This window comes from Myxocyprinus asiaticus, chromosome 25 (assembly GCF_019703515.2).
Source record: "Myxocyprinus asiaticus isolate MX2 ecotype Aquarium Trade chromosome 25, UBuf_Myxa_2, whole genome shotgun sequence".
In the NCBI taxonomy this organism is placed as follows: Eukaryota; Metazoa; Chordata; class Actinopteri; order Cypriniformes; family Catostomidae; genus Myxocyprinus; species Myxocyprinus asiaticus.
Window position 1 is genome coordinate 16,635,760 of NC_059368.1, and position 12,003 is coordinate 16,647,762.

At 38.9% G+C, this 12,003-nt stretch overlaps 1 protein-coding gene across 2 annotated transcripts in view; it reads left to right on the forward strand.

The window, feature by feature from the left end:
* The first annotated feature begins 996 nt into the window (after positions 1–996).
* The window catches only part of LOC127415963 (uronyl 2-sulfotransferase-like), a 79,692-nt gene continuing 68,685 nt past the window's right edge, over positions 997–12,003 (forward strand). For both annotated transcript variants that reach the window (XM_051655024.1, XM_051655025.1), the window contains exon 1: positions 997–1,448. In XM_051655024.1, the coding sequence (XP_051510984.1) occupies positions 1,220–1,448 (229 nt within the window). In that variant the 5' untranslated portion in view covers positions 997–1,219. The remainder of the gene's footprint in view (positions 1,449–12,003) is intronic.

A 12,003-nucleotide genomic window follows, 5' to 3' on the forward strand; every position in this document is an offset into this window, starting at 1 on the left:
CATGCCATGGTCGAAATCACTGAGATCACATTTTTTCCCCATTCTGATGGTTGATGTGAATATTAACTGAAGCTTGTGACCTATATCTGCATGATTTTATACATTACACTGCTGCCACACGATTGGCTGATTAGATAATCGCATGAATAAGTAGGTGTAGAGGTGTTCCTAATAAAGTGCTCAGTGAGTGTATATTATAACCAACAATCATGTGCGGTTTGGTTGGTTATCTCTCAAGCTCACTTGAATTTGTTCTTTATAGTTAGACTTGATGTTATGGTGCCTTGGAAGCAGTTTCCTCACCTTCATACAAAACACTGTCTGCCAATCACCTATCATCATCCTTTGATAAAGGAATTAAAGAACCCTCAAGAAACTATCCAAAGTGGAGAGACAATAGCAACCACAGTTTGAGGTTGCAGAGGAGGCATATTTTTGTTCTTTCTCACCGCTGGGTAGGCAAACACCAGACATGATATAATTTCCACTTAATTAAGTAAAGATATTATTTCATTTGATTTGGCATTCCTCTGTGGAATAAAAAGTATTGTGTCGTACTATAAATGAATCCATTGTGAATCAAACTAGTTTAATTATTCTGACACTTACTTACATGGGTGAAAGAGTCAAATTTAGTTTAGGCAGTTGAAATGACATTGAAAATGTTTGGGCTCATAAAGTTTACTCTTGCCTTAATTATTTATAGCACATTAATTAATATTTGCTAGAAGTGCATAGAGAGCAACACAGCTCTGTTTTTACAATGAGAGCTGCTTTTATTTTAGGTGCCCCACAGACGGACGGCCAGACAGATAGATAGAGCAATATTGCCTGTGTGTGTATATGTGTGTGTGTGTGTGTGTGTGTGTGTGTGTGCGCGCGCCCATCGGTTTCAGGGATCGTCCGCCTGGTGGTGCTGAGCGGCACACGTCAGTGTATGAGTTTGAGTTGAGTCCATCCTCCGGCTGAACTTTCTCCTCCACATTCAGTAATCTGACACCGACACTAACCCCAAAAAGCAGAGGATGGATTCCCAATTTCATTCGCAATATAGCTCAGAAAGAGCAGGCGAGAGGGGGAAAAACGGATGGCGAACATCTGCTTAGTGAATGTGAAGTGGGTTTAGTTGTTGTTGTTTTTGAATGATAACTTAAAAAGGTTCTTATCTAAAGAGGCGGATGGGTGACTACCATTCTCGGCGCTTCCATGTGAGGAGACGATGAAGAATTTCAGCAGCAGTCCCCGTCTAAAGAATCACACCGCGAATCACAGCAGCAGAGATTCGAACAACAAGAAGGGATTCTGGTTATCGACTCTCGGGCTTCGATACTCCTTACGCGATTATGCTTTCTGTATGGCTACACTGTTGCTCTTCTGTCTTGGTTCACTCTTTTATCAGCTGAACGGAGGACCCCCTAAAGTTCTGCTGGAAATCAAGCAATATCTTGGTAAGTATAGCCGTCTACGTCTCTGTTTCCCACGTGTCTGGCGACTTGTTCCAGCTGTGTCTCGTGACGGTATTAAAGTGTCCAACATTTCCGCTGATGTTTCCGCGCATTTGATTATGTTGACGTGTTAGGGCGAGTTTGGTTTTCTTCGTCCTCACCTTTACCTAAAGGAGAAAGTCTCCCATGGAGTGTCTGGTGTCAGTTTTCTGGGAGTATTTTAACGGAGTCTCCCAAAGATACCTAGACAGAAGATAATTACATTCCTTATTCAGTAATTATGCAGTTGTTATGTCTGGAAGTAGAATAACCCGGGCCGGTTCCCATGCTGTATCAACTCAACGCAAATTCACTTGAACATGTGATTTCTCATTTGTGTTTGATCCGTATGTTTAACAGCTCCAGTGAAGCTTTAAGAAGGGTATTCAGGGGTTGAATTATAATTATCAGAGGTACATCAAGGATTACGTTTTGGTCTGACCTATAAGCCCAGAAATATACAGTATTTCTGCTCATTGTTTTACTTGAGAGAGAGAGAGATGCAGAACACATGGGACATCATGTGTTCAGTTGTTTTATGTGTTATGACATTGAAAACTAAATTATTTTAAGTACTTTTAAAAGCTTGAGGTTTCAAGGTTTAACAGACTTAACAGTAAAACAAACAGACAGATAGATAGATGTTTTTGACAGGTGGAGTTTGACAGTTTGAGCATTCCTTAAATTTTGTATGCTAAAGACATTTGCGACACAAAGACATACCCAGATGGCACACGTAATCTCCGAGATGTCTGTTTTGGATCTTTTCATCTGGAAAGCATCACATTCTAAATAAAATCTGCTAAACATCTTAAAAAGATCAGATTTACAAACATTCTTAATCATAAACATCTCAAAGACATCTGCTGAATGTCTTTTTGACATCCGAGAGGAAGTGTCTTGTAGACGTATTGCAGATGAGCAAACAACCTGAAAAATGCATCTTCCAGATGTAAACACACACATCAAATAGACGTCTAGGTGATGTATGTGTGCTATCAGGGTAGTATGCTATTCTAGAACAGTCTGAAGGTCTGTGCCGAGTTTGGTGGATGTCGCTTGAAAGCTCTAGGAAGAATAAGATTTAGACATTTTTATCTTAGTTTAGTGATTTTGGAAAAGCCCTAAACCATTTCTATAGAATAACAGTATGTTGGCTTTGTCAAGCCAACATTACAACATTAGCATGAGCAGAACAGGACAGCACTGCTTTCATTCAAGTCTCTGCTACGGTTCCTTCGGTGTGTGTTTGTGAGAGGGGTCAGTGCCCTCTCTTGTCTTTAATAATGTGATGAGCATCTGGATCAGCAATCTACTTACCTACCATTAATCTTCAGTCTGTCTTTAATCAATGAGGTTATTTTAGGTTTCCAACAAAGCTTGGGCAACAAAGCTTCCGTCAAAGTAACATAATTTTAAGGAAATCAGGCAGATAGATAGAAATGTTAATTAGTCATATATTGAGCCAAAAATGTGTTTTGTGCTGAAACTCTTGAAGTGTACTTCAGCTTTTACCAAGTGGCTGTGAGGATTCTGTTCTGGTTTACTTTCATCTGTTGTCTTCTCAAGTCTCATGCTTTACCCATCAACACTTCCCTGCATCACATACAGGAGCACTTATGGTTGCCAATCAGCCACTAAACTCTCCCAAAACACTGATGTTCACTGAGGCAGCCTTGTCCACAGCTACAGCAGGGAACCGAAGCTTTGCAATCTAGTGGCCGCAAATATATGTGCATTTAAAGAGATCTGAATTCTTTGTTTCGGCATATTTTATACTTCAATGTGCAAAACATCTACAGACAGACGGAGCTGAGCCCTGAATCAAAATAAATGGGAAACAACAGCTGACATCCTCACTGCCAGTACTGAAAATAGAATGGATTGCTTGGCTTACCACAAAGACACAAAATATGGCTTTGCACATACAGTGGGGTCCACCTGAGAAAAAGCTTATTTTTTTGCATTGTTCTAATTTAATACAGTTTTTCTCTACAAATTATATTGCCCAGCTCAGCATAACAATTTGAGTGAAAAGTTCAATTGAAAATCAAAATGAATTTAGCTTTTTGCTTTAATGATGGATAGCATGATATAGGCTAGGCCTAAGAATGTGCCAAAGAGCGTCTTATGTGCTTCAGCAGACAAAGAAATGTGACCTTTTTCATATAGAAGTTAGCATGATCAATGTCAAAGATTAATCAACATGATTACACAGGAAATCAGCATGTTGTTTCCGACAGTTCCGGTACCCTATGACTGGCCACATTATGCCAGCTAACTGAAAAGTGCCATCTCCTATCAGACATTTTTGCATCAGCTCCAGTGTGTTTACCTTCCCCTGTGGCACCATATGCATAACCAGTGGCGAGCTTGATTTGGGGGTTGCATTTTTCCCTCTAACATAACATTTTTACTCCACTGAAGGTTAGGTTTGGGGTAGAGTTTATAAAATATGCATTCGTCTGCACTGTATTAGAGCCTGTATGGCTCGCTGTTGGTGCCCCTCCGTAGACATTTCACATGGAAAATTGAGTTACAATTTGGCCACTGGGGGCAGTGTTTCACAATTCGGTAAGCACAGACTGATTTCAGCTAAAGAAAAGTCAACCTACCGTTTTCGATTTCAGATCAGTCTGGATCAACTTTCATTTAATTATAGAGACCTAATAGTGCATTTTAGCGCTAAAAAGGGCTTGAACATAAAGATACCTCAGAAAATGAATTGAATGCTTTTTTCCGACACATATAATACAAATAATACATTTCCATGTTTTTCTTCAAAATAATGCTTTTTATTTTCAAATGTACATCTTAAAGAACTCATGGAAAAAACATTGAAAATATAGGAACATTTGCCTCAAGGTCAGCCTTCTCAGAAAATGCTGCCTTTTTACTTTTAAAGATAACAAGTTCATGCCAGAGTGATCTCAGTATTTCCAGGGACCCCCTTTTTAATATTTTTCCAAAAAAACATTTAATATTCACTGCTCCTCTCCCAAGCCTCTCAAATGTTTGTATCCTATGGGAAACAAAAACCTTTTTAGGGTTCAATATTTCTTCATATTACATCATAATGTTTAGTTGAATGAATGAATGAATGAATGTAACACAGTATGTAGCGCTTTTCTGACACTACATAAAGTGCTTTACATAGTGAACAGGGGACTCTCCTCACCACCATGTGTGTAGCATCCACCTGCATGATGCGATGGCAGCCATAGTGTGCCAGTATGCTCACCACACACCAACGATTGGTGAAGAGGAGAGAGTAGATACAGCCAATTAATGGATGAGGATTATTGCAAACTTTTCAAAATCCAGGCTTTTCTGGATTAAATTTGATTCTGAATCTCAGATTTTCAATGTGGACTCAGACTTTTGAACCTGACTTTGTATGCAAAGCAAGCATGTTGCAGAGTAGATGTAGCATATTTTGGATTTGGATGAAGAGCTGAAATGTGGGAAACAATTGGATAAACTGGATGTGGGGACAATTAAATAAGTTGTGGACAGCCAGGGATATTCAACACACATAGAAACCCAAGCAAAGGAAAACAGTCACTTGCTGCAGGAGTTATACCAGAATAATATTGTTTTTATCCACAGTTAAGGTTTCTCTCTCTCTCTCTCTCTCTCTCTCTCTCTTTCTCTCTCTCTGTTGAAGCAGAATGATGAGCTTCTGTCCTATTTATTTTAAGAGCAGGTGTTACTTTTGACTGGGCTGTGATTCAGTGTGTACACTAAGTGAACATGCATGTGCTAAATCACTTTCTTTTGGATGCTGCTCAAGTACACCACTGCTTGACTACTGGGAGGAGATTCAGAATGCTAATCAGTGTCTCCACTCCACTTGGAGAAATTTAAAGGTACTTGTAGTTGTTGAAGTTCTGTGTAGCTCATTTGACAGTATAGTGTTTGATGTGTGCGTTTGGGTCCAACTCTCTACCTCTGACCCCGTTTACACCTTGTATTAAGATGCATTCCGGGTGATCCAATCACATGTGGTCAGCACTAAGTACGGGTCTAAAACGTTTAGTGATAGGATCACAAAAACCACAAACAAAGGTAGTCAAAAACACATGTGACCACATGATATTTGAGGTGTAAACACTAATCCATCCTGATTTTGTCCCGGAGAGCAGCATTTAAACTTTGCAGGCTACGAGTGACTTTAAAAGGAAATAACCGTCCGGAAAATGTTAAAAAGCGATTACACATAAAACACGAGAACTTCAGAATCATCATCAGTGTGTCTGATATCAACATGCAGTGACATAGATGACAAGCACACACATCTGAAGCTCCTTTAATACAATTAATCCACTTACATAACTGAGAATTCTGTTTGAATGTTGCATTTGTGCTTAGATTGAAATTCAGCTGCATCTAGAAGAAACAGTGCGCCGGTTTTATTTGTGCTTTCTTTTTGACATTTTTTGCAGTTTATTATTATGCAGGAACACAATGACAGAGTGATTGGTGTATGTTGTCATGAAATCAGAGACCCTCCCCTTGAAATCTGTGAGGAAAAAATCCATTGATGGGATAACTTAGTCATTCAGTACATTCAGGTACTCGGCTGACTTCATTTTATTGCCGCATAACATTGCTGAGCCTAGACCTGACCAACTGAAGTAACACCGGATCATAACCATTATTTAAATCCAAATGGTCAGGCAGTATATTTAGGCTCTATCATGTTTGGCTGGGTCCAGCAATGAGTGTTGTGTTTTTAAGATGGTGTGTCAAGTTAGAAATAGCCTAACTTTTATAAAAGTTGTCTCGAGACTCCTGCTTTCTGTTACATTACGTTGAGCTCTGTCTTTTTTTTAACATAAGAATGCATGTTATGTAAAAACCCCTGTGAAACATGTTTTATGTGGGTCAGGTGAACTAAAAAAAAAAAGCCCAATAATACTAATGTTTAGGGAACCCACTGACTAGTTGATTTCAGGAGTATGTGGTGGCTCAGCGGTTAAGGCTCTGGGTTACTGATCAGAAGGTCAGGGGTTCAAGCCCCAGCACCACCAAGATGCCACTGTTGGGCCCTTGAGCAAGGCCCTTGACCCTATCTGCTCCAGGGCTGCTGTATCATGGCTGACCCTGCACTCTGACCCCAGCCTAGCTGGGATTTGTGAAAAAGAAGAATTTCACTGTATATGTGCAAATGTATAATGTGTGATAAATAAAGAAAATTATAAATTATTATATGTAGTTTTGCACATCCCTATATTATAGTCTTTGCATTTCATAATAACAATGAATAAGAAGTCTGAACAATGTTAAATAAAAGCACACACACCAACACACGCACAGTCCTCATTTAGCTGCACAGCGAGTGATTTCAGCCTTTGGTGTCTGCACAGCTCCACTCATGTACGTGTGATTTTTGGTAGGTTCCATCTTCGCTCACTTATGCTGCCTCTTTGGCCACTTCCACTTTCCCTAAAGAAAAGCTAAAGACACAAGCGATTGATTCAAAATTTTATTTCATTATACGTCTCACTCTCCGCAGGCTGACAGATTTACGCGGTGACTGTCTTAAACTAATGGGCCAAACTCCTTCAGTGGGGCGCAGGTGGTAGCTTTGCAGTAGAAACAGACAGGAAATGAGTATGTTGAGCTGTCATTCATATTTTGCTGAGGATTTAATGTAAACAGTGTTAGTTGGTTGGTGTACGGTTGCCAGATTGTTGGCTTTTTTTATGAGTTTTAAAATCCCACATTACTGAATAGTATTCTAAGAGAGTGGAAAACCAGAAAGAAGTTGCTGGATTGGACAGCAGACAATACAGATCTATGATTTGACATTTGAACTTTTCAGTGAAATATGTTCATGGACTGTGGGAGGCTCACTTGTCAAAATGGTTTCCTAAATGTTTGACCAGGACAAATACTCTTTGTAAGATCTGAGTTCTTCAAGCTCTCTTTTTTTATTTTCACTGACACAGAGGTCTTTCTTTCTCTTTATATACTGAATTCAATATGAAATGTGTTAAAATAATATAATTTGATTTTATAGGTATTCAGTTCATTTTAACTTAAGTTCATTAAGGCCAAGTTAAGTGCTCAGATATTTTCTTTCAGTTAAAATGTATTTTTGTGTTTGGCACAGAGTATCGTTGTATTCATTGTATTTAGGGAAATGCAATACATTTTAGACAGACGATGACAGTTTGATTGGCATAAAGAAGGAGGGAGTAATCAAATCACTGATGATGTAGAAATGTAATACTAAGCCTATACAGTATATAATATATAAACACTAACAGTACACACACACATACAGTTGAAGTCAGAAGTTTACATACACCTTAGCCAAATACATTTAAACTCACAATTCCTGACATTTAATTGTAGAAAACATTCCCTGTCTTAGGTCAGTTAGGATCACTACTTCTTTAAGAATGTGAAATGTCAAAATAAGAGTAGAGAGTATGATTTATTTCAGCTTTTATTTCTTTCATCACATTCCCAGTGGGTAAGAAGTTTATATACACATTTTTAGTATTTGGTAGCATTGCCTTTAAATTGTTTAACTTGGGTTAAACGTTTTGGGTAGCCTTCCACAAGCTTCTCACACTACTGGAATTTTGGCCCATTCCTTCAGACAGAACTGGTGTAACTGAATCAGGTTTGTAGGCCTCCTTGCTCGCACATGCTTTTAAAGTTTTGCTCAAAAATTTCTATCGGATTGAGGTCAGGGCTTTGTGATGGCCACTCCAATACCTTGACTTTGTTGTCCTTAAGCCATTTTGCCACAATTTTGGAGGTATGCTTGGGATTATTGTCCATTTGGAAGACCCATTTGCGACCGAGCTTTAACTTCCTGGCTGATGTCTTGAGATGTTGCTTCAATGTATCCACGTAATGTTCCTTCCTCATGATGCCATCTATTTTGTGAAGTGCACCAGTCCCTCCTGCTGCAGTGCCCCCCCCACAACATGATGCTGCTACCACCATGCTTCACGGTTGGGATGGTGATCTTCGGCTTGCAAGCCTCACTCCTTTTCCTGCAAACATAACAATGGTCATTATGGCCAAACAGTTACATTTTTGTTTCATTAGACCAGAGGACATTTCTCCAAAACATAAGATCTTTATCCCCATACTGAGATGCTGTTCTTCTCACCACAATTGTACAGGGAAGTTATCCGAGTTACCATAGACTTTGTCAGTTCGAACCAGTCTGGCCATTATTTGTTGACAGTTCTCATTGTAACGGGGGGGTTAAAATGGGAAAGGAGGAGGCGGGAACCGGACGAACTATCAAAGTAATATTTTAATAAAAACTTAAACAAAAAGACACAAACATAAACACACATATGCATCCGGCTCATCTTTATCCTTCTCATCGACTGATTAGCCCGGCCCCACCCTCCTCCTCGTCACACTCCTCTCTCCTTTGCCTCAGGCTGGGGAACACCCAGCATGACATACACCCCCCCCCCCCACTAGCTTGATTGTGAGTGTGATATTCCTTATATACAACAGTTAAATGAACAATTAAATAAAAAAACTACAAAAACTGAGTACGGTCATAAAAACACATTTATGCATGGAGTTACTTTCTTACGCGACGGATCAGAATCTGCCGTTGCTGGTTCAAACCAAATGATGCGTCCAAGCCTTCGTTAGTGATTCAAAAATGTCACTTCAGAAATAGTATCACGGCTTGTGTTGTTTCTAACAAGTTATTGGATAAACAAGGATATGTGTGTGTGTGTGTGTGTGTGTGTGAGAGAGAGAGAGAGAGATGGAGTGTGTGCAATCACCTGTTGCCACACCCAGGCAGAGATGCTGTCAGATTTCTGAAGATCAGCTTTCTCAGTGGAAAAATAGGTGTCTGAGCGGGGGTATTTCTCCCTATTTCGCGGTAGCCGGTGCGCAAGAGTCTTTCACTATAGAAACCACAATCTTCTCCATCATTTTAAACAGTAGTTCCTCTCCATTGTGGAAACTCCAGTAAGAGGTAAGCGCCTTGAGTTCTGTAATTAATCAGTCTGTTGTGTCCTCTCAGCTATGATTAGCCTTAATGCTGAAGTTGTTTGTTTAAAGCAGTTTAAAGCTATTTTCTAGCTTTAGTAGTGTAGTAGTAATATGTGCGATCATGAGTGCTGTTGTTTGTAAACACTGACTGATGCGGATTCACTTCACGTCACCTAACTGGCTCATATTACACACAAAAATTATCTTTTGCCACCACCTGCTGGCTAACATATGTAATGTAAAAAAGAATACATGTAAGAGACACACATACAGTAGCTCTTAACACATATGCACTGCTCTTACACTTTAGTTTAGAACGGCACAAACAAGTGGTGTGAGACCATCAGTGCTCATGGAACGTCTCTCGTCCAATCAGATTCGAGGACCGGAACTAACTGGTGTGTGTGTGTGTGTGTGTGTGTGTGTGTATATATATATATATATATATATATATATATATATATATATATATATATATATATGTATACATGTATGTATGTATGTATGTACTGTATATGTATATATATTTTATTTGCCAGTCGAAGCATTGTTAAACAAGTGTTTGTCTTTAAAACACAGCCTTAATCTCAGTGTATTCAATTTAGTGTATTATCTACTTTTTGTTTGCACTTGCAGTTTGGACCATTTATTTAGTCTCTTTCCCAAACCCCAAAAAAAATTAGTTTGGTTAGAGCACCTAATTATTAATGAAAACCTAACGTAATTAAATGATTAATCCAGCAGGGCAGATAAAGAGAAGAGTCACAGCTAATTCCTAATAATTCATTTTTATTGGAGACTCTTAAAGGGATAGTTCACCCAAAAATGAAAATTCTCTCATCATTTACTCACCCTCATTCCATCCCAGATGTGTATACATTTCTTTCTTCAGCAGAACACAAACAAAGATTTTAAGAAGAACATTTTGGCTCTGTAGGTTCAAACAAAGCAAGTGAATGGTGATCAGACCTTTGTAACTCCAAAAATCACATAAAGGAAACATAGAAGTAATCCATAAAACTCCAGTGATTTTATCCATATCTTAAGTGATATATTAGGTGTGGGTGAGAAACAGATCAAAAAAGTCCTTTTGTACTCAAAATCTCCACTTACACTTTTTGCTTTCACATTTTCACTTTTCATTTTAGGGTATCGTAAATGAAATGCCATGAATAATAATGAATGAATAATAGTACAAATGAAAGGAGAAACATGCATGTCATGATAACTGTAACAGATTGACAGGCCGGTGTACAGTGACAGGATACATGTAACAATGCTACTGAGGGGTCTCTGGTTTTAAGATGCGATTTTATGTTAGTAGGCTATGTCCCAATATTTGCTCCTTTTTTGATACACACTAAAGAGTAGACACTTTTCCATCACAGAAAAGTACGTACTTTAAGGGCATATTATAAGTAGGCAAATTGGGATGCAGCAAGTGACACTAAGTTAACATTAGAAATTAGGCAGTGAAATGATTCTGTTCAACTCTCTTTGGTGCCATTTTTGGAGCTCTCACTGGCTTAAAGGGATAGTTCATCCAAAAAAGAAAATTTACTCACCATTCTGTAGTTTGAAAATCACATAACTTTCTATCTTCCATGCAACACAAAAGGAGATGCTATGCAGAATGCTGTTGATGATATGCCTCAGTCACCACCATTCACTTTTTAGGGCCCAATCTATTACTCACACACTGCTCTGTTATGATGTTGTAACATTTTTAGTATAACGCATCATTTAAGAAATTATGCATTTTAATGCTTGTATTATAGACCCAACTACATTTTACACACTTATTCCAGTGTGATTAGCTTGCACGGTAGCTCACCTGATAGATTGTTCAACTTTGGACTCGGAAGATCGAGTCTCAGTCCCAGCCAAACATGCAAGCTGACACATGACACGAAAGTGTCACAGAAGCGACAGGAAATAATGTGGTTGCTTCTGAAAATGTGCTTTTCATGTTCGCATTCGCTTTTGGCACACAATCGGTTAGGTTTGGGTGTTGGTTTAGGGCAGTGGTTCCCAAACTTTTTATAGTGGCGTACCCCTTCAAACATTCAATATCCTTTCGCGTATCCCCTTTCTAACACATAGATAAAATTCACACAAGGTAATTTGAAAATATGTCTGTTTAACACAATTATCTTTGTATAACAACTCCCTTATATTAAACATGTTATATTTTTCATATACATACTGAATAAATGGCTTACCGATTGAGATGGGTATGCTACATATGATATAACTGCATAACTTGAAAACTCCCCCTTATCGCGTCGCGGTATACAAGATTAGTGTTCGGTTGTGCCTGGAATTGCGCATCATTGCAGGTACGGCATTGCCGGCCGAATTCGAGCATTGAGGGTATGTATCTGTGCAATTGCGCAGTCAGCTCAAGGTGCTTTTTTATGTCACATTTGACACTGTTAGCAAGGTTGAGCTCATTTGCTGAAAAAAGTGTTTTACTCTCTATCACTAAACTACGTCACCTAGCAGTGTGCTGGGCTGGTGAAAAAAG